This window comes from Passer montanus, unplaced genomic scaffold, assembly GCF_014805655.1.
Source record: "Passer montanus isolate IOZ18808 unplaced genomic scaffold, ASM1480565v1 scaffold183, whole genome shotgun sequence".
Taxonomy (NCBI): domain Eukaryota; kingdom Metazoa; phylum Chordata; class Aves; order Passeriformes; family Passeridae; genus Passer; species Passer montanus.
Genome location: NW_024365715.1, coordinates 488 through 25,576, shown reverse-complemented (window position 1 = coordinate 25,576; position 25,089 = coordinate 488). Strand labels below are relative to the sequence as shown.

General features: G+C 59.4%; 3 protein-coding genes across 3 annotated transcripts; 2 read left to right on the top strand and 1 right to left on the bottom strand.

Moving 5' to 3' along the window:
- Positions 1-3,469: 3,469 nt before the first annotated feature.
- On the bottom strand, positions 3,470-8,191 carry LOC120500617 (collagen alpha-2(I) chain-like). Its single transcript, XM_039705750.1, has 5 exons — positions 8,177-8,191; positions 7,923-8,056; positions 6,339-6,484; positions 4,642-5,153; positions 3,470-3,767 (listed from the first exon to the last, which is right to left on the bottom strand). The coding sequence occupies exons 1-5, from the start codon at positions 8,189-8,191 to the stop codon at positions 3,609-3,611; spliced, it is 966 nt and encodes a 321-aa protein (XP_039561684.1). The 3' UTR covers positions 3,470-3,608.
- On the top strand, positions 7,207-20,945 carry GALNT6 (polypeptide N-acetylgalactosaminyltransferase 6). Its single transcript, XM_039705736.1, has 12 exons — positions 7,207-7,377; positions 12,414-12,984; positions 13,732-13,904; positions 16,004-16,153; positions 16,236-16,470; positions 17,443-17,560; positions 17,659-17,859; positions 18,986-19,121; positions 19,473-19,485; positions 20,131-20,215; positions 20,311-20,463; positions 20,580-20,945. Exons 2-12 carry the CDS (start codon positions 12,497-12,499, stop codon positions 20,691-20,693), a joined length of 1,866 nt encoding a protein of 621 aa, XP_039561670.1. The 5' UTR covers positions 7,207-7,377; positions 12,414-12,496; the 3' UTR covers positions 20,694-20,945.
- A 1,031-nt stretch (positions 20,946-21,976) lies between these two features.
- On the top strand, positions 21,977-23,733 carry LOC120500616 (chymotrypsin-like elastase family member 1). The gene is made up of 7 exons (XM_039705749.1): positions 21,977-22,452; positions 22,544-22,626; positions 22,721-22,821; positions 23,072-23,197; positions 23,283-23,419; positions 23,467-23,597; positions 23,716-23,733. The coding sequence occupies exons 1-7, from the start codon at positions 22,410-22,412 to the stop codon at positions 23,731-23,733; spliced, it is 639 nt and encodes a 212-aa protein (XP_039561683.1). The 5' UTR covers positions 21,977-22,409.
- The last annotated feature ends 1,356 nt before the right edge of the window (positions 23,734-25,089 follow it).

The window sequence follows — 25,089 nt, the reverse complement described above, 5'->3', positions numbered from 1 at the left end:
CTGACCGCCCCACGTACCGCCCCGATTCCCCTCTCACCCCAGCCCCAAGCATCACCCCCGGCCCCTCCGGCATTTTAGTGCCCCCTCTGCAGAGCCATCACCCACCCTCGGTGCCCCCCGGCACCATCCTGACACCCCCCAGCATCCTCCTGACCCCCTCAGCATCATCCTGGTACCCCCAACACCATCCTGACCCCCCCAGCATTGTCCTGACCCCCTCAGCATCATCCTGGTACCCCAACACCATCCTGACCCTCCCCCAGCATCATACTGACCCCTCCAGCATTGTCCTGACCCTCCCCAGCATCATCCTGACCCCTCCAGAACCATCCTAATCCCCCCAGCACCATCCTGTTCACCCCCCCAGCACCATCCTGACCCTCCCCAGCATCATCCTGGTACCCCCAGCATTGTCCTGACCCCCCTGGCATCATCCTGACCCCTTCAGCACCATCCCAATCCCTCCAACACCATCCTGACCCCCCCAGCATCACCCCAACTCTGCTTCAGCTCTGTCCCTTGATCCCCTCAAGCCTCCCCCTCAGATCCTCTCCAGTGTCACCCCCAAATCCCCTCAGAGCCCCCAGACCCTCTCCAGCAGCATCCCCGGTTGCCCTCCACCATCCCTCCCCAGCATCACCTTCAAAACCATCCTGACCTCCCCCCCCCAGGGTCATCCTGACCTCCCAGATCCATCCTGACCCCCCCCCCTCAGACCCATCCTCACCCACCCAGGCCCATCCTGACCCCCCCCAGCACCCCTCCTGGCCTCCTCCACCACCTCCCACCCCCCTTTTCCCCCCACTGAGGCCAAACCCAGCCCTTTGCTCCCCAAAAATCCCCCTGTCCCAGCAGGAAAGGTTCAGAAATTCGGGGGGGTTGAGCTGTCACCTACAACTCTTCCCAAAACACCACCTGGAAGTCTCAGACTTCCTTGAAATTCATTATTTTTGTCCCATTTTCCAGTCTCTGCCTGCTCCAGCTCCTGTCCAAACACAGCAGGATCACGGAACATTTCCCTTCCCTTAACGAGGGATGAAATCGAGGGGCAGTTATTAATTAACAGAGGCATTAATGACTTCCCATCCTCGCTGGTGGCACAGATGGGCTCCTGCTGCAGACAGGGGGGAGATGATCCCCCCCAATCCCTCATTTCCAGCTCCCAGATTTGGGACAACCACAGCAGCCAGAGAGTTTTTCCTTGGAGAAATGCTGTTCCTGGGCAGGAAATTTCCATTTTTCCTCACTCTCCCATGAGGGGGATGAAATCCCAGCCTGCCCCACCCTCATTTCTTTTGTCTCCTCTGAAAATGTGGCCCCAAAGGAGTTGGATGTTGGAATTTGGGGCTGTCTGGGCACAGATCAGTGCCCAGGGCTCGGTGTCAGGACACCCCCAGAACCTGGGCAGCCCCTTCCCGCTCCCACAGCCCAGACCCTGAATTAAAAACCCTCAAAAATTAACATTTTCCACCCAAAATCCCATTTCCAGCTGCATTTTTGCTGCCGTGGCTTCCCTGGGGGCACCATCACCATGTCCATCCCTGCCTGGAGAACAAGTGGGCACCCTCACCCCCAGCTCTCCTGGCACAGCTTCACCCACTCCTGATTTTCCAGCTTCTCCTGACGGGAACCTGCCCCCACCCAGCTCCTGCCCTTCCCAGAACAGCTCCCACCCACCTGGAGCCCAGGCCGGCCCCAGCAGCCACAGCCCACCCACGGCCCCACCAGCACCCTGCAATTAAAGTTATTTCGGAGCCAGAGCCACCCTCCTGCCCTGGAGAGGGCTGGATCCAAAAGGGAAGCTCTGGGGACCATCTGGGGGGGATTAATTTAAAAATTACCCCCCACTAAAAACATCCTCGAGAGAGGCCGGGTTGGTGGAGCTTCCACTGCTGTCCCAGCAGCCCAAAATTCCCTCGTGGCTCAGCCCAAAGGCTCCCAGGGGGATTTTTCACGGCATTTTGGGCCCTGCACCAGCTCCACGCCAGGGGCTTTGCTCTGATAAAAACCATCTGTGCTCCTGCTTTGGGAATTCCATTTCCTGGGCGAGGAGAGCCCGGGTGGATCCCTCCTCCTGGCCAGCTCCAATCCTTGGGAATAAACTGCTGGGGTCCTTGCTCCAGCTTTGGGGCTGCAGCTTCCAGGATTTACCTGGGAACTGAGGGTTTCACCCCTAAGGAGAGCATAAAACCCTCAAATAATCATCAAATAATCCCAATTAATTTGAGGAGCCACAGGACAAAACTTGGAGCAGGAGATGGTGGTGGGAACGTTCATTGTGGTGTGGAGAAATCCTGGAGAAAATCCCAAGAAAACCTTGAGAAAATCCTGAGAAAAACCTTGATAAAATCCCTAGAAAATCCCAAGAAAACCCAGAGAAAACCCATTTTCAGTGAAATAAAGGCTCTGGTTCTACCCAGGGCTGGAAGCAGCTCCAACTCCACATGGATGGAGAATCCAAGGTCAAAGCTGCTGATGCAGAGAAAGAAGTTGTGGGATTTGTCTTGGGAAATGGTCCCAGGGACCCTGGGGACACCCAGAAGTTTGTCACGAGTAAATCCATTAATGTGGCTCTGTTTTGGGGAAGAAATTTCGCTCCTGGCTTTTCTGTGCTGCCAAAGAGGAGATGGTGGAGCTGGAAATCCCAGTTCTTCCCCATCCCTGGAATCAGAGGAGAACCTGGCTCTTCATTTCAACACAAGTTTCCTCAAACAGGAGATGCCAAATCCACTTTGGGAGAAACTTGCAAAATAGAAAAGCCTGAGATGAGATTTTTCCAAAATAAAAGAGGGATTTGGAGCTGATGCTTTGTGCCTCAATTTCCCCATTTTGGGAAACACATTGGATTCCACTGATGGAAATGCTATAAAACACCCAAATTCCTGTTAATGAGTTAAAATAATTCTTAGTGACCCCAAAAACCTTGAGATTCTCCCACCCAGCCTTCCAAACTCCCAGAGAAATCCAACAAGCCTTCCCAAGCATCCCTAACTGTTTATGGAAGATTCATTTCCACTCAGTCAAAGGCAAATTTTGAGGAATTCCCTTTTCCCAGGAGCTGCAGCTCCCCCTCACACCTCCAAACCCTGTGATGAGATTGGCTTCCACAGGGAACAATAACCCAGAACACACCTGGGGTGATCCAAAGCTGGGACCACCCTCCAAACCCTGGGATGAGATTGATATCCACAGGGAACAATAACCCAGAACACACCCGGGGTGATCCAAAGCTGGGACCACATCCCCAGGAGAATGGAGAAGGACAGGGAATGTGGAAACTGCTCCCAGCCCAAACCAGCAGCAGGATCCCAGAATCCTCATCAGCCCCAGAGCCCCAGGGCTGGAGGAGCCACCCAAGGCCATCAAGTCCAAATCAGAAATGTCCATGGAAATGGGAAATGCCAGAGTCTGTCCTGTAGAAATGGGAAATGCCAGAGTTTGTCATGTGGAAATGGGAAATGTCCAGAGTTTGTCCATGGAAATGGGAAATGTCCAGCATCTCTCCATGGAAATGGGAAATGTCAGAGTCTGTCCCGTGGGTCAGGGTGCAAATCCATGCATTTCCCACTGGGAGGGCCGGTCCTACTCCAGGTGGAGCAGCAGGTGGCTCAGGTGTCCCGCTCCAGGTGGAGCAGCAGGTGGCTCAGGTGTCCCGCGTGTCCCGCTGCCCCCGAGGGGGGAATGTCCTGGCACAGCTCACAGCCCAGGGCAGCCTCGCCGCTGGGGCCGCTGCCCTCCTCCAGCTCCCAGCCCGGAGTCCAGCAGGTCTGTGAGGAAAAGGGGGGTTTGGGGACAGAGAAACCCCCAGGAGTGCCCTGGGCCAGCCCCCAAAAAGGGCTGGGCTGGAGCTTGGGGGGCTCGAGCTGCCCCCACCCCATCCTCCCAAAATCCCACTGGACAATCCCATGTCCGTGTGGCTCCCGAGCCTCCCCAGCGCTTCCCACGGGCCAAACCAGGAGGAAAATGGGCTTTGAGCAGCAAACTGGAGCACATTTGTCACTGTCCCATTGTCATCTGAGCGCTGACGGGGCCCCAAACTGACACAGCCCCACTTCCCCCTTCTCCTTCAAAAACTCCCTCCCAAATACAGCCCAAAATCAGAGTCATCCCCAGGAATACCCAGCCCCTGAAGCCATTAAAGAATTTTTAAGGGTTTAATTTAGGAAAAGGAATTAAAGGAAATGGGTTTGGCACCCCAGGGACCCTGGGTGAGACGGCCAGGACTGGGGTGAAGGTTCACCAGGAGGCTGAGGGGCCAGAGCTCAGAGAGGTCTGTGAATGACAGGAATCATTTGGAATTATTTGGAAATGTGTTTTGGGGTGTGGAGATCAGAGAGAATAAAGGAAATACTTCAGAGCAGTTTAATTGGAAGATTCAAAGGAGGTTGAGAGAACTTCTCCCCAGCTGACTCCTCCAAGGGATCCTCAAAGCCTCCGTGAGGATCAGGGCAGGGATGTCCTGGCTGGACAGCCGGACCTCAGGGGCTTTCCCACACCCAAATCCCCTGGGAACCAGAAAATCGGGTGCCCAGAGCCTTTTAAAGGAAATAACCCCACTCTGGCACACTCCCAGGACCGATGGAGAGGAGGGTGAAGTGTCCCTGATGCCATGGACTGAATCCCCCCAGGCTCCCCCGTTACCTTCACAGGCCCTCGGATCTCCACCAGAGCCACATCCCCGGCAGCCTCCTCCCTCTCCAGCACTTCTGGGGCTTCGTAGAGATCCAGAGGATTTGGGAAGGAGCCCCCAGCCCCTGGATTGGGTGTCTCCAGCTCCCGAGGGCTGCAGGAAGCTCTCCCTCCTTCCCAGGGCATGGGGAGGATCCAGGTTCTCCTCCGGGCGGGCACTTCCCCCTCCTGCCCTGAGCTGCTGCCCAGAGCTGCAGCTCCTGCAGCTCCTGCAGCTACTGCAGCTCCTGAGGCTCCTGAGGCTCCTGCAGCTCCTGCAGCTCCTGCGGCTCCTGCACCATGCCCAGGGCTCGGGGGGAGCCTGCTGGTGGCCCGGGGCTGTCCCATGGGACCAGCAGAGCCCTCCGGGTGGGATGTGGAGGGTGTCAGAGCTCCTGGGCGGGTTTGGTGGCTCTCAGGTGGCCTTTGTCCATCCCCTGTCCCCACATCCTCCGTGCACTGGACAGGCAGCGAGACCGGGATGTCTTTGGGAGAGAGGGAGGCACAGGGGTCATTCCTGGGAATTCAAAGGGTTTTGGGGTTTTTTTCCTCTCTTTCCATTGCTCTGTTTCCCGTTGGCCTTGGGGAACCCTGGGCTGGCAGAGCTCGCCTGTCCCCTCTGGAGCCCGGGCCACCAGAGGAAGGACACTGAGGACAGCCAGGGAGGGTGAGGTGGGGGACCATCATCTCCCTCAGGTGACCGGGACATCCCCATGTCCCCAAATCCAGGTTATTCCCAGGAAGGGCTTTGGTTTAAGTCCTGGAAGGACACGGGTGGAGAGGAGGGAGCCCCAGGGCAGGGAGGCTGCAGTTTCCCAGCACAGCTTTGTCCAAACCGATCCTTCCCAGCCACAAAATTCCCATTTTAGGGTTGGGGAAATGGTGCCAGACCCCGTGGGGGTGCTGTGAGTGTCTGGGGAGAGAGGAGAGGGGGAATCCTTGGAAAACCAGAGGGCTCCTGGGTGTTTTCTGGGCTGTAGATCCTCCCCAGGCCTGCTCCCATCCTCTCCAGGTGATGCTCCCAGGACCAGGAGCACCCAAAGCCACAATGGGCTCAGGGCACCTTCCTGCTCCAAGCCCCTTCACCCCACCAGAGGAATGCTGAGGGCACCGGGAGCAGGGTGGGAATGACCCTGCCAGGACCAGGGTGGGAATGACCCTGACCCTGCCAGGACCAAGGTGGGAGTGACCCTGACTGGCCACCTGCCAGGACACACTGAGGACAGCCAGGGAGGGTGCCAGGACCAGGGTGGGAATGACCCTGCCAGGACCAAGGTGGGAGTGACCCTGACCCTGCCAGGACCGAGGTGGGAATGACCCTGACCCTGCCAGGATCATGGTGGGAGTGACCCTGACCCTGCCAGGACCAAGGTGGGAATGACCCTGACCCTGCCAGGAGCAGGGGGGGAATGACCCTGACCCTGCCAGGACCAGGGTGGGAGTGACCCTGACCCTGCCAGGACCAGGGTGGGAATGACCCTGCCAGGACCAAGGTGGGAATGACCCTGACCCTGCCAGGAGCAGGGGGGGAATGACCCTGACCCTGCCAGGACCAGGGTGGGAGTGACCCTGACCCTGCCAGGACCAGGGTGGGAGTGACCCTGACCCTGCCAGGACCAGGGTGGAGTGACCCAAATGTGCAGTCTGGGGACTCTGCAGGTCCCACTCACCCAGGACCGGTCCCTTCCTGGCCCTCAGCCTCTGGAGGAGCCTCCCCTGCTCTGAGCACAGCTCCTGCAGCCTGGCCACCTCCCCCCAAAGCTGCAGGAACACCTCCTCCATCTCCATCACAGCGGGCAGGACAGGGAACGAGCACCTGGTAACAGCAACAAGAATCACATTAATAACCATCCGCTGGTAACTGGGGTTATCCCAGGGCAGGAGGGGCTGCCAGGGTCATCCCGAGCTGGTGGGATGGGGAGGGTCAGGTGCTGCAGGTGTGTGGGATTGCACAGGGAGAAGCATTCCCAGTTCTCTCATAATTTAGGAAAAAAAAATAAAAAGGATGAGGTTTTTCTTAAGAGGAGCCGAGCTGGGCTTTTCCACCTCTCCCCCACAGCTTCCACGAGCTCCAAACAGCACAAAAATCTCGTTTAGTAAAAAAATCTACCTGGCAAAAGTTGTATTTCCAAGTCAGTACCAAAAGATCAGTTTTTGGGGGGCGTGAGAGCAAAAACTCCTAAAAACAAACCCATCCAAGGAATGATGTCCAGGGGCGGGGACACAATTCCTTTTTTTGAGCTGCTCAGCCCCTTCTTCTCCCAAAAACACCCCAGGAAGCACCACCCAGCATCAATTAACCAAATGTTGGCATTATGGAGGAAAATTGCGTCCCCCACATTTTCCCCCTCTTTAACAGCTGTATTATGGATTAAACTTCCCAGTTTTCCCATCTTGCACCAATTATTACCGGGCAAAAAGATAATAAATAAACCCGAAGCTGGGCACAGATCTGCAAACCATCTGCAAAGGGGATTTGAAAGCAGAAATATGCAAATCAGCCTGGCTTCCTGTCAGCTCCTCCAGGTTCGCTGCCGCTCAGCGCTGCAAGTTTCAGCTCGGCGTTAAATTTAAGCTCCGGCTCAAATTAGGGGTTTGGCTGGAGGGTTGGATGGAGCCGCCTCCGGCGCTGAGGATTCCCCGCGAGGGATGAAGGGCAGAAATCCCGAAGGAAATGCGCTTGGAGCGAGGAAAACCCCAGAGGCGATGGTAAGGTTTGCTCCCAGCTCAGGGAATTGAGGTGCTCGCCCCGCACCCAGGGGGACCCTCACCCCAATTTTGGCTCTTTGGCTTCTTCTGCTCCTGAAAACCTTCCAAGTAAACATTTTTCACCCATCCCCACAAGGCAGCAGACTTCACCTCCAATTCAAGTTTTGTTTTGTCTATAAAGACGCCAATTAATTATTAATTGGAGTGTGACCCCGAGCCGCCACTCCCTAACAAGCCTGGGAAGATTTTGTCGTGGATTTCATTCCAGCCCTGCCAGGGTTCCTCGGGTCTCGACTCCTCATTTCCCCCAGGCTGGTGCCACCGGGACAAAGCTGCGGGAGATTTTTACGTCCCAAAAAAGCCTCTCCTCTCCCAAACTGCAATTAAAATTGGGAGCACAGAACTCCCGTTTGCGGGGTTGGCAGAGCGGCTCCGAGGGGCAGAGCCCGGCGGGGTGGGGGGGACGGGGCACCCCAAATCCCATCCCCACGGCCCAGCCCGGCATGGACCCCAAAACCCCTCTCTTTCCCCCAAAAGTGACTTACCGTGGTGGGGACCGTCCCGGCCCTGCCCGGTGGCCGCGGTGGCGCCGAGCTGAGAGCGGCAGGTCCTGAAAGTCGAGCAGCAGCAAATTTGGGGGTGGGAATTTCCCTTTCGGGTTTTGAGCGAAGAGCGAAACCTCCGAAGCAGGAAACGAAAGGGGAGAGAGCGACGGCTTCGAAGAGAGCTCGGAAAAGCCCCGGGGGGCTCGTGGGGACCGAGGGTTGGCTCCAATCGGTGCCTCAGTTTCCCCTCATACCTTATTCCAGCTCATTAGCGCTTTAATTTGGCTCTGAGGGGTGTTCGTGCCCCGGAGACCTCATGTCCTGTAAACCAGTTAATATTCCAGCTAATATCCCAATAATCCCGATTAATCCTCGCTCTGCTCCAGCTCAAATCTCCCAAATCCTCCGCACAGCGCCGGAGCCAAAGGAAAATCCTGGGCTGGGTGTTGGAGCCCGCCCGGGCCCGTCCCCCCGGGGCTCTTCCCGAGGCCATCCTGCTTCTCCTAGCACGCCCAGTGCCAGTCCCTTACTGGTCCCAGCACACCTGGAGCCGTGACCTAGGCACCTCCATAAACCCCTGCCGCCCCCAGTGTGCCCAGTACCGGTCTCTTACTGGTCCCAGTACACGTGGAGTCCTACCCATGCAGCTCCCAGTGTCCCCAGTACCAATCCCTTATGGCTCCCAGTGTGCCCAGTACCTTTCCCTTACTGGTCCCAGCACACGTGGGGTCCTACCCATGCAGCTCCCAGTGTCCCCAGTACCAATCCCTTATGGCTCCCAGTGTGCCCAGTACCTTTCCCTTACTGGTCCCAGCACACGTGGGGTCCTACCCATGCAGCTCCCAGTGTCCCCAGTGCCAGTACATTATAGCTCCTAGTGTTCCCAGTGCCAGTCCTTTACTGGTCCCAGTACACTTGGGGTCCTACCCTGCGGCTCCCAGTGTCCCCAATACCAATCCCTTACGGCTCCCAGTGTTCCCAGTGCCAGTCCCTTACTGGTCCCAGTACACTTGGGGTCCTACTCTGTGGCTCCCAGTGTCCCCAGTACCAATCCCTTATGGCTCCCATTGTGCCCAGTGCCAGTCCCTTACTGGTCCCAGTACACGTGGGGTCCTACCTGTACAGCTCCCAGTGTCCCCAGTACCAATCCCTAATGGCTCCCAGTGTCCCCAGTACCAGTCCCTAATGGCTCCCAGTGTCCCCAGTACCAGTCCCTAATGGCTCCCAATGTCCCCAGTACCAGTCCCTAATGGCTCCCAGTGCCAGTCCCTTACTGGTCCCAGCACAGCACCCCCACTTCAGGCGCGGGGCCGGCCGGTGGCTCCAGGACCGGGCGCTATTCCCGGCATGGGTGGGCACCTCCAGGACCCGGCGTTTTCCCCTGGCAGACACCTCCAGGACCCGGCGTTTTTCCCGGTCGGGGCGGCTTTAGGACCCGGCGTTTTTCCCGGTCGGGGCGGCTTTAGGACCCGGCTATTTCCCCGGTCGGAGCGGCTTTAGGACCCGGCGTTTCCCCGGTCGGGGCGGCTTTAGGACCGCGGCAGCCCCGCCCGTGCACCTGCCCGGGAGGCGGGCACAGGTGGCACAGGTGGCCCCGCCCCACCCGGACGCACCTGCGGCCCCGCAGCCGCTGTGGAGCCGGTAAGAGGGGACGGGGATCCCACTGCTGAGCCCCTCTCTGCTCTGAGGGGGTTTGGGGTTCCAGTGCCGCGCTCTTGCCGGGGAAGGGGGTCCCGGGGTCACCGGTGGGCAGCCCTCGCCCCAGGGAAAGGAGGGCCGGTGGTCGCGAGGGTCGTGGTGCGGCACCCATCTCTGCGGTAAGAGGGTCTGGGGTCCTCATGTGAAGACTTTTGCCTTGAGGAGGGGTCTGGGGATCCCGGTGGTCCCACCACGGTAAGGGAGACGGGAGGTTCCCGGTGAGGAGCCCTCGGCCCGGGGGAAGGGGGAGCAGGGTGGTCCTGGTGAGGGGGCATTGGGTGCTCGGGGGTCCCGGTGCAGAGACCCCTCCGTGCAAGGGGGTTCGGGTGGTCCTGGGATGGATCCTCCCCGGGGCGGGGGGTCCGGACAGAGCCCCCGGAGCAGCCCAGCGGCTCCAGGGTCTGTGGTAGCTCTGGGCAGGGCACTGGGCGGACCCGGCCCCCATCACCCCCACGGGGCGAGGCAGAGACCCTCACACAGCCCCCATCTCCGGGCGCTGCCATCCCCCACCCCGGGAGCGGCTCCAGGACACCCGGGGCTCCCCCCACCTGGACCAGGGGAGCCCGACAGGATCCTGACTCCTGTGAGCTCCCAGCCCTCGCCCTCCGCAGCACCTCCAGTTCCTCACACTGGGACTGAACCCCGCCGCACCCCACGTCCCAGTCCCTGCCCCTCCCGGTGTCACCGTGGCTCGCTGCCACGTGGAGCCGGTGGCCACCTCACCTGCGGCACTCAGGTCAAGTCATTTGTATTTTATTTATTTTCCTTTATTTCCTCCACGTCTGTGTCTCTGTTTCCACCTTTCCCCACCATCCCTCCCTCTCACATCACGGGGGGTGCTCCTGGAATTCCCACCGAACCCCCTTTCCCCCCTTTTCCCCCGTTTCTGACCCCAGTAGGTTCCCCTGGGTCATTTCGATGTTGTTTTTCTAGGGTGCAGGGCCAGCCCCGTGGCAACACGGGATTTTCGGGATGGGCTGGAGCAGAATCCGCCTGGGAGTTCGCAGGGCAGGCAGCAGAGAGCACAGGTGCACCAGGAGCTCACGCTGGAGCCCTGTGCCAAATCCACCCCAGTCTTTTGGAGGAGAATTTTTTATTTGTATTTGGCTTTTTGGCTCTTTTTGGGAAGGGGTTGAGGCCTCCTGGGAGCGGCAGCTCTTGTTGTGCACAACCTGTGCCCTCTCTGCACACCTGAGTGTCCCTCTGGGGTTAATTAACACCGACACCTAACGAGGTTCATTAGCAACGTAGCAGGAAGGAAGCTCAGGGAGTGGTGGTGTTGATGGAAATGTTTTTTTTTCCCAAAAATCCATTTCTTTTCTCTCCCCCTTGTTGTACGGCAGCGCCATGCAATGAAAACCTCGGAGCTCGGGGGCACCTTGGTGTAGAAATTCCGAGGGAACGGCAGGGAACCCCGGGGGATTGATGGTTTTTTTTCCCCCTTTTCTGCTTTTCCGCGCTGGATGGGGCCGGGCGCTCTTGGCAGTGAAGCGTGGTCCAGCTTTGATCCCTCGGAGCTCAAAGCGGGGACCCCGGGACCCTCCTCCTCCTCCCCAGCCCAAACTTCCTCGCCCTTGAAGTTGTGGCAGGTGCCCTTCCCCGCCCCATTCCCAAGAGAATGAAAAGAAAAGGGGAAAAAGGAATCAGGGGAAGGGGGGGGACCCCGAAGTGGAGGAGGAGGAGGAGGAGATGGCGGTGAATGGATCCCGCCGGGCTCGTCCATGCTCCGGCGGCCGCGGCTCACAAAGAGGAGCCGCGGGAAGTTTGGGGGTGGTGGTGGAAAGCTCAGAGCCTCCGGCCGATCCCGGGGCAAATTCGGGAGCTGGCGCCGAGCTCCCGGTGGCCGTGGCAGCGGACACGGCACCCGACACCGAACCGGCTGCTCCAGCTCCGCCGAACCCGGAGCGCTGCATGGTCTGCTCGAGTTTTCCTTCACAGGCAGGAAAATGCCCAGGGAAAGGCTTTTTCCAGCAGTCAGAACTATTTTGGCAGATTTTGGGCTCTATTTTAGCTTCGGCGTGCCAGGGGCGGTGGGAGGGGGGAGGCTGCAGCCTCAGGATCAGTCCCAGAAGAAACTTTTGGGGGGGTCTCGTGTGTGGTGAGGGATGGGGGGTCGGGGTGGAGCATCCTCCGGCACTTTTTAACCTGCACTTTTCCTGGTGTTTTAATTTCGGGATGGATTTAGCAGCTGGAAGGGCTGGGGGAGAATGAATTTTACAGGTGTCGCTTGTGCCAAACTTTATATTAATATATTGCTAATATTATATTGCCATATTAATATATTACTAACATTGTACTGCAATACTGATATGTTAATATGTCACTAATATTACTTTAATATGTCGATATATTAATGTATTATTTTGCTATTATATTATTATGTTATTATGTGTTGTTAACCAAACTTTATATTAATATATTGCTAATATTATATTGCCATATTAATATATTACTAACATTGTACTGCAATATTGATATGTTAATATGTTGCTAATATTACTTTACTGTGTCGATATATTAATGCATTATTTTGCTATTATGTTATTATTTGTTATTAATCTGGCCTAGTGGGAGGTTCCCTGCCCATGGCAGGGGGTTGGCCTGGATGATCTTTAAGGTCCTTAACAAAACTATTCCATGAGTCGATCATATTTATATATTCTGTGTTAGGTACAATATAATCTATTTTAAATACAATATATCTTCAGTGCAGTATTTCTATTTTGACACCAAGGGGATGCCCCCGGGGTTCATCCAGCCGGGAATTCACTGCAGGTGTTTCTCCTTCCCCAGGTCGCTGGAGCAAAGCAGGACACCGTGATGCACCCCGAGCCCCCACATCCCTGAACCCTCCAGAAACGCTCCAAAACCCCGAAATGAGGCTGTTCCGCCGCCGCTACAGCACCTTGAAGGTGGCCTTGGCGGGCGCCGTCTTCGTCCTCTTCCTCTTCATCCTCCAGAAGGACGTGGGGAGCAAGGAGCCGGGCGAGGAGCCGTGGCTGCGGAACATCGTGCAGGGCAAGGGCCAGGTGCTGGACCTGATGCTGGGCGCCGTGCGGGACCTGCGGGACTCGATGCCGCGGCTGCAGATCGGGGCCCCGGAGCCGCCGCCGGAGCCGCTGCCCAGCGCCCGCTCCTGCCTGCCCGGCGTCTACACCGCGGCCGAGCTGCGGCCGCTCATGGAGAGGCCCCCCCAGGACCCCGCCAGCCCCGGCGCCGACGGAAAAGCCTTCAAGAAGGATCGCTGGACGCCCGAGGAGACGAAGGAGAAGGAGCGGGGCTACGAGAAGCATTGCTTCAATGCCTTTGCCAGCGATCGCATCTCCCTGCAGCGGGCGCTGGGCCCCGACAGCCGCCCCCCCGAGTGAGAGCCGGGCCCGAAACCCCCCGGGGCCACTTACTGCCTTAAAATGGCCACTTACTCCTTCAATCTGGCCACTTACTCGCTTAAATTGTAGAGGAAATTGAAGCAGATTGGTGCCAGGATGTCACCCAGACTGTATGGAGACAGAGCTTAAAAAAATTATTTATTTATTATTATTTCTCCCTAATTTTGGCTCCTTGGGGGCGGTTTAATGGCAGCAGGCTCTTTGTGTCTCCCTGTACCTGCTGCTGGCTCCGGCACCTCCCTGCCTTTCCCTCCTCTCCCTCCTTTATTCCAGCGGCTCCAGCGGTCAGACTTTTTCTTTTCTTAGCCGAGTGGAACAGCCTCGGACCCCGCTGGGGTGGGGGGGAGGGAACCAGGGAAACTCCAGAGATTTCCCCGCCTGCCCTCGGCCAGGGGCTGCCGGATTAAAGCGGGGCCGCGCGGAGGGGTGGGGTGGGGGAGACATGGGGGGAATTCGGGATGGAAAAAGCCTTGAAAGGGATGGAGGAATCCAGCCCCCCGCGCTGGCAGGCGATTATCCGTGCTTAGCAGGTGTAGCGGTGACAAAGGGGGGACACGGAGGCCGCGAATGGGACTCACTCAACCAAAATCAATGGGAATCAAAGCAGGGACGAGTCCGGAGGGGCCGGAGCTGCTCCCCCGCAGCTGCGGGGTTCGGTGGGGGGGATACCAGGGGTCACTCCAGTCGTGCCTCCCCCTTCACCCCCCCGTTCTGTCCCCCAGGTGCATCGATCAGAAGTTCAAGCGCTGCCCTCCCCTCCCCACCACCAGCGTGGTGATCGTGTTCCACAACGAGGCCTGGTCCACCCTGCTGCGCACGGTCTACAGCGTCCTGCACTCGTCCCCGGCCCGGCTGCTCCGCGAGGTCATCCTGGTGGATGATGCCAGCACGGACGGTGGGCGGGGGACACAGGGGCCAGAGGGGTGCAGGGAGCGTCTGGGATTTGGGGCAGAAGGATGTGGGGCCATAGGGGTGCAGGAAGCACGGTGGGATGTGGGGAGAAGGATGCAGGACCATGGTGGGATGTGGGGCCAGAGGGGTGCAGGGAGCATCTGGGATGTGGAGCAGAAGGATGCAGGATTTGTGATGGATGTGGCTCAGGGGGTGCAGGAGTTTTGGGATGTGGGGCAGAGGGATTCAAGGACCATGCTGGGATGTGGGTCAGGAGGTGCAGGATTTGTGATGGATGTGGCTCAGGGGGTGCAGGAGTTTTGGGATGTGGGGCAGAGGGATTCAAGGACCATGCTGGGATGTGGGTCAGGAGGTGCAGGATTTGTGATGGATGTGGGTCAGAGGGGTGCAGGATTTGTGATAGATGTGGGGTCAGAGGGATGCAGGATTTGTGATGGGATGTGGGTCAGATGGGTGCAGGGAGCACAGTGGGATGTGGGGCAGAGGGATGCAGGACCCATGCTGGGATGTGGGTCAGGAGGTGCAGGATTTGTGATGGATGTGGGTCAGAGGGGTGCAGGATTTGTGTGGGATGTGGGGTCAGAGGGATGCAGGATTTGTGATGGGATGTGGGGCAGAAGGGTGCAGGAGTTGTGGGATATGGAACCAGAGGGAGGCAGGGAGCACAGTGGGATGTGGGGTCAGAAGGACGCAGGAGTTGTGATGGGATGTGGGTCAGATGGGTGCAGGGAGCACAGTAGGATGTGGGGCAGAGGGATTCAAGGACCATGGTGGGATGTGGGTCAGAGGGGTGCAGGAGTTGTGGGATGTGGAACCAGAGGGAGGCAGGGAGCACAGTGGGATGTGGGGTCAGAAGGATGCAGGAACCATGGTGGGATGTGGGGTAGAGGGATGCAGGACTTGTGATGGGATGGGGGTCAGAGAGGTGGAGGACTTGTGATGGATGTGAGTCGGGGTGCAGGATTTGTGATGGGATGTGGGTCAGGGGGTGCAGGATTTGTGGTGGGATGTGGGTCAGGGGGTGGAGGATTTGTGCTGGGATGTGGTCACGGGGTGCAGGGGTTGTGGGATGTAGAACCAGAGGGCTGCAGGAACCATGGTGGGATGTGGGTCAGAGGGATGCAGGAGCCCTGGTGGAAAGCAGGAGGCAGAGGGATGCTGGAGCCATGTGGGATGTGGGTGCCAGAGGGAGGTAGGACAAGCTGTGGTGGGATCAGCAGGATGCAGGGGCTGCCAAGCCCCTTTCCAAGCCTGGAAGCAGCAGCTCTGAGCCCTCAGAGAAGCAGCTGATGCTCCCAGCATCCCGGGATCTCCCAGCAGCCGCTTCCCACTTCACATCCACCCCGGAGCACCCCTGGGATTTTCCCTTCCCCAGCACCGCTGTTAACCCTGCCCCGGGGACAAACCAGGTGCCCCACAAACCTCCACCCTCAGCCAGCTGTAATCCTCGTTAATTAGCACCCAGAGCAATTAACGCGGGGTTCAGTGTCGGGGCACTGGGAGGAGCAGACTCTGCCCTCGTCCCAGATAAATTCTCCCTTTCCACCCACGGGCTCCCGAGGAGCAGGAACCTCGCGGTGCCCCAGGGCTTCGCCGCCCCACAGCTCGACTCCCACTGCGGCTGGACGTGGGTGGGACCCGGGTCCCCTTCCCAGGACGCTTTTCTCGGGGTCCCAGCTCCCACCTGGCCATTTCCAGCTCCTGGCTTGGCTGCATCTGCCAAGCAATCCCTGGTTCCTCTGGTGACCCCTTCCCTCAGGAACAACTTGGTCCTGGTGACACTTCAAGCACAGGGATGTGACCTCCTCACCCTATCAACCCCCAGTCCCTCTCTGGAGAGGGATTAGACAGGAGGGGCTTAGACCCTTATAAAACTCATTTTCTTTAGCCAAAAATACACTTGGGTTTGGGGCCAAGGCTCAGGTGTCCCTGAACCCAAACCCAACTGCAGGGTTTGAACAACAGGGGGTGGGATGGGATGGGATGGGATGGGATGGGATGGGATGGGATGGGATGGGATGGTGGGATGCAGGGACTGGCAGCTGCCTCTCTGATGGCTCCGGATGCTCTTGCCCCCCGCAGAGTACCTGAAGGAGGAGCTGGATCGCTACGTGGAGCAGCTGCAGATCGTGCGCGTGGTGCGGCAGCGGGAGCGCAAGGGGCTCATCACGGCGCGGCTGCTGGGGGCCAGCGTGGCCAGCGGGGAGGTGCTGACCTTCCTGGATGCCCACTGTGAGTGTCCCCCCGTGACACCCGTGTGTGCCCCGGGCTGTGAGTGGCGCTGTCCCCGCTCCAGCCCTGCCCCGTGTCCCAGGCGAGTGTTTCCACGGATGGCTGGAGCCGCTCCTGTCCCGCATCGCCGAGGAGCCCACGGCCGTCGTGAGCCCCGACATCGCCACCATCGACCTCAACACCTTCGAGTTCTCCAAGCCCGTCCAGAACGGGAAGCAGCACAGCCGGGGCAATTTCGACTGGAGCCTGACTTTCGGCTGGGAGGTCATTCCCGCGCGGGAGAGGCAGCGCAGGAAGGATGAGACCTTCCCCATCAAGTAAGCCCAGAAAGGGCCTCTTTATCCAGCTGGGTTTGCTTTTTTTCCCAACAAATCGGTGCTCTCCTTGGTTTTGGAGCCTCTGGGTGGGCGGTGCTGCCCCTTCCCAGTGGGTTCTCCCCTGGGATTTTGGGGTGGGAGATATCAGGGAGTTCGTGCCCGAGCACGGTCAGAGCTGGGGGGAGCTGGAGGACAAACCTCCCTTGGGGCTTGGGAACGCGGGGCCAAAACGGACCTGTGAATCACCTCTGGCCACCTCTCGCTCCGGCAGAGCCGCTCATTAAGGATTTAATTGCTGTCTCTGCCTCCTCACCCTCGGTGCCCAGGTGCCCCCGCACAGAACAGGTCACCTGTGGGTCAGGCTGCGCCAAAATCCCCCTTCTCATCCCTCCGTTTTACGCGCAGACAGAGCCTGGGTGGGTTTCCCACCTCTCGCGGGTGCCCCAGGGTAAGCGGGGTGCCCCCACCGGGAGACACCGGACACCCCGGCCCCACCCCGGCCGCGGGGCTGCCTTTGTGCGCGGGTCACCTGGGCGACGCTCCTGTCCCAATAAAGGCCCCTTTCACCTCCAGCCGGGCACTTGGCTCCCGGCGGAGCCTCGTCTCCAGCAGCTCAGCGAATCCTTGGGGTTTATTATTTTTCCTGAATAAAAGCGTGGTTCTGTTCCAGCCTCAGATGGAAAAGATTAGGGAAGCGGGAGGAGGGATTGGGGCACCGAGCTCTGACCTCCTCCTCTTTTTGGCGACAGGTTTTTGGAAACAATATCCTCTTTTCACTTTGAATCCAGCTGGCAGCGAGGCCCCTCTGTGTCATGCTGTCACCTCTGTCCCCTCCCAGCAGCCAGGCCCAGCCTGTCCAGCAAAGCCACCACAGCTGGATGGAGAGAGACTCTCATTTTTGGGGCTGTGATGTCCCAAAACTCAGATTTCTGCTCTTTTATTTGTGTTTTACCCCTCCTCTGACCCCCGCAGGTCCCCGACCTTCGCAGGTGGCCTCTTTGCCATCTCCAGGTCCTACTTTGAGCACATCGGCTCCTACGACGACCAGATGGAGATTTGGGGGGGTGAGAACGTGGAAATGTCCTTCAGGGTAAGGAAGGAGCATCACCTTCCAAGGGCACCTCCAGGGAGCTCCCTGCTGGGGGGCCTGGGGGCTGGACCCCCGCCTCAGGTGTGGCTTCCCCGCAGGTGTGGCAGTGCGGGGGACAGGTGGAGATCGTCCCCTGCTCCGTCGTGGGCCACGTGTTCCGCTCCAAGAGCCCGCACACCTTCCCCAAGGGCACGCAGGTGATCTCCCGGAACCAGGTGCGCCTGGCCGAGGTCTGGATGGACGACTACAAGGAGATCTTCTACCGCCGCAACCAGCAAGCTGCCCAGATGGCCAGAGAGGTACTGGGCACGCTGGGGGCTGCTGCTGCTGCTGGGGGGGCTGGTCCTGCTGGGAGATCCCCCTGGGCAGTGGGAATGGGAGGGAGATCACACAGGCAGACCGAAATAGACAAAAGATTATTTTTTTTCTTTCCCCCTCTGGCCAGAATGTTTCCTAGTAGGAAAACACCGGGGTTTATTAATTCCTTTTATTTTTTTTAATTATTTTTTATTTCAACACCAATATCATAAAGCAGGGTGCCCCGATGTAGGGAGTAATTGGTATCTGGCTCTATTAAGATAGTGGTCCTGCTGGGAGATCCCCCTGGGCAGTGGGAATGGGAGGGAGATCACACAGGCAGACCGAAATAGACAAAAGATTATTTTTTTTCTTTCCCCCTCTGGCCAGAATGTTTCCTAGTAGGAAAACATCGGGGTTTATGAATTCCTTTTATTTTTTAAATTATTTTTATTTCAACACCAATATCATAAAACAGGGTGCCCCCGATGTAGGGAGTAATTGGTATCTGACTCTATTGATTCAGAAGGCTGAACAATTGCTTTATTAAAACTATATTGTATTACATTATATTATACTAAAGAGATACTGTACTGTACAAAATATACCTACTAAAGAAAAACTCGTGACTGTCTGAGACAGCCAGGACACAGCTTTGGACACTGGCTAAGGAATCAAAGCAATCCTCAGCAGAATCCAATTGACAAATCACTTCATGTCAGCAATCTTCCTTTTGCACATTCCACAGGTGCAAAACTACAGGAGTGGCAAGTAGAGATAAAAATTGTTTCCTTTTCTCAGTGCTTCTCCAGGAAAAAACCTGGGAGAGAGAATTACGTCTCTCTCTGTTCAGAGAATGTGAATGCCACACACCAAAGCTTGTTATTCTTTTCTTTTTTCAACACCAAAACTTCTTATTCACCAAAATAACACCAAGCTCTTGGTGGAGCCTGTGGGTACCTGCTGGGTGACCCCCCAGCTTGTCTCAGTGCTGGTCACACCATGAGGGATGATGACAAAGCTGGGGTGACTCCCAGCTCTGAGCCCCAACCTGGAAAGGACTTTTTGGGCTTTTCCCCTACTGTTTTCTGAAGTGAATTTAATTTTCGCCCATGACTTCCTCAATAGAAGACCTTTGGTGACATCACAGAGCGGCGCAGGCTGCGGGAGCGGCTGCACTGCAGGAACTTCACCTGGTACCTGCAGAACGTCTACCCCGAGATGTTCGTGCCCGACCTGACCCCGGCGTTCTACGGAGCAGTGAGTGCCGGGGTGGGAGCGCCCGAAGGCTGGGCTCGGGGGCTCTGCATCCAGCCGGGGACGGGGAGCTGGTCCTGCCACCTCTGTCACCCTGTCTGTCACCGCTCACTGTGTCTGTCACCTCACCTGTCACCGGCTGGCGGGGCCGGTTTGGGCTGCGGCGGAGCTGGAATCCGGCAGAGCTGGTTTGGGGCGAGCCCGGGGTGGGGAAATCCGTGGGGATGTGGATCTGGGTTAAACTCGGGGGAAAAAGCTGAAAACTTCCTTGAGCCCCAAACACCGTCCTGGCTCAGGGGGGGGCTGGTAAAACTGGCTGAGGACGGGATGGGATGGGGAGCTCCATCTCCATCCCGAGGGAATCTGGGGACGGGTGGGAGGCAGGAGCCCATCTCCAGCCACCCATCCACAGGGAAATGGAGACAGGCAGGATGTGGAGGGCAGGCTCCGTCCCTGAGGGGGCTGGGGACAGCAGGACGCGGAGCTCTGGCTGCATCCCCGAGGAACTGCGGGCAGGCAGAGGGGGCTCCAGCTCCATCCCAGAGGGTGGGATTCCCCTGAGGCTGGACAAGCCCTTTCCCTCAAGCTGTGTTGTATCCTGAGTCTGCCCCACCTCAACCAGGGCGATGTGACAGCACCCAGCTCGGTGACAGCTGAGTGACAGCCGAGTGCTGGCTCCCATCCAGCTTTAATTCACCTTTATTTCCTGAAACCTCAGCCCGGGTGCCTTTCCCTTTGCTCCGTGTGCCGGAGGCGATGGCTCGGGTGTTCCTCGTGTCCTGGAAAGGACACGGGACCCGGAGCCGGCACTGGGTGCTGGGATGCTGTTTGCACATGGATAACCCAGAGCCCTGCACAGCCAAACCCGAGCCGGTCCTACCCCGCCTCCTGTGAGCCCTTCTCTCCTCCCCTCTCCCAGCCTTTTTCCTCACTCCCTCCCCTTTTTCCCCCTACCACGTCATTTTTCCCCCTCTCCTCCCCTCCTCACCCCCGTTCCCGTTGCCTTTCCCCGCCCTTTCTCCCCCCCTGGACGTGGGGGAGAACAACCACGGCGGGAAACCTCTCATCATGTACCCCTGCCACGGGCTGGGGGGCAACCAGGTGGGCCCCCCAAACCGCCCCCATCATTTCCCCCTCTGCACCCCCCGTTTTCTCCCGGGGCGCGGCAGTGAGGGCCCCCTTGGCTCTTCCCGCAGTACTTTGAGTACACGAGCCAGCGGGAGCTGCGCCACAACATCGGCAAGGAGCTGTGCCTGCGCGGGGGCGCGGGCACGGCCGAGCTGGGCGAGTGCCAGTTCCGAGGGAAGCCCGGCCGGGTGCCCGCCAGCGAGGAGTGGGATCTGGCGCAGGTGAGGAGCCCCCTCCGTCCCGGGCATCGTGCCAGCCACGGCGCTGCCCCTCCGGTGCTTTCCCCTCGGTCACATCCCGCGGGCGCTCATGGATCGCTTGGGTTGTTCCTCGGCAGAACCGGCTGATCAAGAACTTGGCCTCGGGGATGTGTCTGACGGCCCGGGGGAAGCACCCGGGCCTCGTTCCCTGCGACCTCACGGACCCGCACCAGCTCTGGTCCTTCACCTAAAAGGGAGCGGAGCCCCCGGCCGGCCCCGGCCACGCTCAGGAAACCAGGATCCAAAAAAACTTCCTTGTTCGTCTTAATTTAAGAAGTGAAAGCCTTAAATATGCTGCATTTCGTGGTTGCCTTGAACTGAATCCCGTGCCTTGGGGGCCAGCTCTGCCGGGGGCAGCCCAGGGACCCCGAAACGCCGCGGCCGTGGCGGGGACACTCCTGCCGGGGCTCCTCGGCAGCCGCTGCTCGTCCTCCCCACCCCGGCTCGAGAATTACGTCTCTCGTTCCTATCGAGCTCTTCAGTTCCTATCGAGCATTAAAAACGCGGATGCGCCTCCCCAGATGGGGAATCCGGGCGAGAGAATCCGGCGAGGAGGAGGATGGTGATGGTGGGGCTCCTCCTGTCGAGGGGGGATCGGGGCTTGTGGTGGCCCCTGGCGGGAAATGGGAGAAGTTGGGATCTGTGCCTTGGGAATCAAATTGGATTTGGAGGGGGGAGGAAATTAGATTCATGGTTTTATTATGGTTATTATTAAATGATGATGATTCCTGGGTGCCATTCTCCTTGTGCTGAGCAGGAGGAGTTTTCCCTGGATGGCATCACAGAATCCTTCTACACGGGATCCTGGATGCCACATCTCCCTTGTTCCAGATTTTTTGTCTATTCCAACTTCCGTAGCTACCACTTTTGTTGCCATATCTTTTATAGTGGAGAAAAATCCTCCTGGACATGGCAGGAGGGGGAAGAACCTGTCCTAGACACTCAGCCTCAAATAAAGAGATGATTTATTTTACACAAATCCTGTCTCCAGCCATTCTGAGCTCTCACATGTTATACTTCACTCTTCTTGTTCCAGAAACTCCCTATTGAGCCCAAAAATGAGTTTACAGCCCCTTGTGCCACAGCTGGGGGATCAGCTTTGCCTTAGGGTGTCCCCGTGTGGGGTGGAGCCATTGTCGCTGTCCCTTGGTGCTGACAGAACAAACACGGGATTAGCTGGAAATTGTGTTCTGTGAAATCTCGTGTTTTCCTTGCAGATAAGGGCAGAACTGCAGCAGGTGCTTTTGATTTCCATCACTTTTTTTGACCTGGGTGACCCCATGGCCCCCGTGATCCCAAATGCCAGTGCCTGAGCATCGGGGGACAAAGTCCCCCCCAGAGAACAGCCTCCATTCAGAGTTCAAGGTGGGGGGAAATGACAGAGTTTTGGCCAAAACTCCAGGGTTTCTTTCAAAGCCTGTCCCTGCCCCGTTCTGCCCCAAGCTCAGCCCCAGGCAGGCCGAGCCCCGGCCCTGCTCCAGCGCTGCCTGCGCCGGGGGCTTGGCGAGGGGCTGAAGGTCGTGCCCAGTCTGTGCCTGCATTTCCCCGTCCCGGTGCCAGCGTGGCTCCATTCCGGCGCTGGATCAAGCCCCGGAACCATCCCACGAGCCGAGGCCAGGGAGAGCTGCAGCCGAGGCCTGCCGGGGCTGAGCGCGGCAGCCGCGGTGACAGCGCTGCGGCCACGGGGACAGGAGGTGCCAGCGCAGGGCAGCGTCTCCCTGGGATGCAGCGCCCAGGGGCGCTCGGGGCGTCGCTGGGCTGCCCGGGCACCGCGTGTGCTTTGGCACAGGGGCCAAGGCCGCTCGGCGGGGCCGCGGCAGCTGCTTCCCTTCCCGCGCCTCCTCCCGCGGCCCCGTTAAAGCGCCCGCGGGGCCGCCGCTCGCTCCCGCCGCGGACACCGCTCCACGATGATGCTGCAGCTCGTGCTCCTCGCCGCGCTCGCCCTGTGCGGTGAGTCCCGCCCGGAGCCTTCGGCCTCGGCCCCTCCCGAGAGCCCCCCGGAGCCACCCCGGCGGGACTCACGCCGTCCCTCTGTCCGCAGGGCGCTGCTCCGAGCTGGATCTCGATGGCATGCAGCGGGTGGTCGGCGGCACCGAGGCGCGCTCGCACGCCTGGCCCTACCAGGTGCGTCCTGCCGCCGTCCCCCGGCCCGGGCCGGGGCTCTCCCCGCGCCGCCGGCCCGCGCTCAGCCCCGGCCCGTCTCTCGCCCCCTCCCCAGATCTCCCTGCAGTATTACTCCGGCGGCAGCTGGCACCACACCTGCGGGGGCTCCCTCATCCACAGGAGCTGGGTGATGACCGCCGCCCACTGCGTCAACAAGTGAGCGCGCCGGGGACCCCTCCTTCCCCTCCGCAAAGCTCCTTCCCCTCAAAAACCCTCTCAGGCACCAATCCTGGTTGTCCCGAGCGCCAGAGCGGCCGCCCTCGGGGCGCTTTCGGGCTCCTCAGGCAGGGTCCCCACGGGGCTGCTCCGGGAGCGTCCCCGTCCCGCTCGGAGCCTCCCGCAGCCGCTGGCGCTCGGCACGAGCGGGGCTCGGGGCTGACGGAGCGCTTCTGCACCTTGCCGGCAGTAACCTGAACTACCGTGTGGTGGCCGGCGAGCACAACCTCAACAGGAACGAGGGCACCGAGCAGGTCTTCAGCGTCAGCAGGATCGTCGTGCACCCCTACTGGAACAGCAACAACGTGGCCGCGGGGTAACGCCCGCGGGAGGGGCACCTGGGGGCAGCCCGGCCGGGGTTCGGGGGGCTCCTTGTAACATGGTCTCCCTCTCGCCGGCAGATACGACATCGCCCTGTTCCGCCTGAGCAGCCCCGCCACCCTGAACAGCGCCGTGCAGCTGGCCGTGCTGCCCCAGGAGGGCACCATCCTGCCCAACAACTACCCCTGCTACATCACGGGCTGGGGCCTGACCCGCAGTGAGTGACGCGCTCCCCCCGCCCCAAATTGCGCCGGCCCCGGGCAGCGCCGGCAGCCGCGGCAGCGCTCCGAGCCCTGGACGGCGCCGGCGGGCTCCGCTCGGGGCTCCGCTCGGGGCTCCGCTCGGGGCTCCGCTCGGGTGCCCGCGTCTCCGCCTACATCTCCTGGATCAACATCGTAAGGCGGCCGCGCCGGGCCGGGCCGGGCCGGGCCGGGCTCGGCCCCGGCGCTCTCGGGCCAGCGCTGCGCCGGCCCCGGCCCCGCGCGGCTCAGCCCGGCCCTTTCTCCCTTCCAGGTCATCGCCCAGAACTGAGCCCGGCGGGACCAGCGCTCGCTGCCCCTCGCCCATGGCCGTCCCCTGACTCCCCCCGGCCACGCTCCGGGCTCCTCGCCCCCGAGCCGGCCTCAATAAAATCTCTCCTCCCGTCTCTGTGCCTCCGTGCTGCCTCGTCCCGCGCCCGCCCAGCCTTCCTCCTCCGGCCCGCCATCCTCCTCCCGCGCCCAGCTCCAGCACACGCCCTTCCCCGCCTCCTCCTCTTCCTCACTCCTCAGGGAAGAGCCCTGGCGAGCAGCAGCTGCCTCCGAGCTCTCGGGGCGGCCCCAACCTCTGTGGGATGCTGGAAAAGCGGGAAAAGCTGCAAATCCTCTTCCTGGCCTCCAAGGCAATCGCCCCCCGGCAGTGCGGGGGCACCCAGAGCATTCGGGGCCATCCCATCGCCATGTCCCCTGGCACTGCTCCATTGCTCTTCCCCAAATCCCCTCCTTGGCCAGGAGAGGTGTTGGATTCGGGGACTGCCACCTCCTCGTCCTTCAGCTGCGTCCTGGGGCTGTGCCACAGCCCCCCAGCCTGGGCACACTCCACCAGCACCGACGTGTCCCAAACACCCAGGTTACACCCAAACAGACACTGCTGCCTGCACCCAGGGCCGATCGGAGCTCCTCTCACCCCTGGGCCGTGTCCTGCTCAACAAAACACCCACGTCCGACAGGAGGGCTCTCCCAGCACCGGGGGGCACAGGAGCACTGGCTCTGCCTGGCACTGCTGAAGCCCCCCAGGGCTGGGTCCAGCTCTGCCCCTCCCACCGAGAAAAACACCGAGGGGCTGGAGCATGTGCAGACAAGGGAGCAGAGCTGGGGAAGGGGCTGGAGGAGCTGAGGAAGCTGGGAAAGGGGCTCAGCCTGGAGGAAAGGAGGCTCAGGGTGGTCCTTCTGGCTCTGCACAGCTCCCTGATGGGCGGGGCAGCCAAGGGCGTCTGGCTGTGCTCCAGGGAACCAGGACAGGAGGGGAGGGAAGAGTCTCAAGTGGTTCCCGGAGAGGGTCAGGTGGGACATCAGGAGGAATTTCTTCATGGTACCTAGGCTTGAAAAGCCGCGTGTCTGCTAAGGAAGGCAGAAGCCTCCTCTGAAATGGAAAATGTAAACCCCTTCCCTCCAAATTATTTCAGTTTTGAAATTAAGGAGCTCTCAGGCAAGGTTATTGGGGTATCAATAACAGTTATTTGTTTTTGGTTTTTTTTAAGCAGTAATACAAACAGAAAAATGCCCTGCCCCCTGTGGGTCAGGGTGGTGGCTGCTCTGCTTCCAGCCCTGGTTTCCCACAGCCATCCCAGATGTCCCATTCCTCAATCCATGGATTCCCGGTGCAGTGACACCGGCACTGCCCCAGCTG

Coding starts and splice junctions, on each gene's coding strand:
- GALNT6 (XM_039705736.1), top strand. CDS start 12,497: ATGAGGCTGTTCCGCCGCCGCTACAGCACCTTGAAGGTGGCCTTGGCG. Junction 12,985..13,731: donor CCCGACAGCCGCCCCCCCGA/GTGAGAGCCGGG, acceptor TCTGTCCCCCAG/GTGCATCGATCAGAAGTTCA. Junction 16,154..16,235: donor GACCTTCCTGGATGCCCACT/GTGAGTGTCCCC, acceptor CCCGTGTCCCAG/GCGAGTGTTTCCACGGATGG.
- LOC120500617 (XM_039705750.1), bottom strand. Junction 5,154..6,338: donor CAGGAAGGGACCGGTCCTGG/GTGAGTGGGACC, acceptor TCTCTCCCAAAG/ACATCCCGGTCTCGCTGCCT. Junction 3,768..4,641: donor AGATCCGAGGGCCTGTGAAG/GTAACGGGGGAG, acceptor TTTTCCTCACAG/ACCTGCTGGACTCCGGGCTG.
- LOC120500616 (XM_039705749.1), top strand. CDS start 22,410: ATGATGCTGCAGCTCGTGCTCCTCGCCGCGCTCGCCCTGTGCG. Junction 22,627..22,720: donor CGCACGCCTGGCCCTACCAG/GTGCGTCCTGCC, acceptor CCCCCTCCCCAG/ATCTCCCTGCAGTATTACTC. Junction 23,198..23,282: donor AGCAACAACGTGGCCGCGGG/GTAACGCCCGCG, acceptor TCTCGCCGGCAG/ATACGACATCGCCCTGTTCC.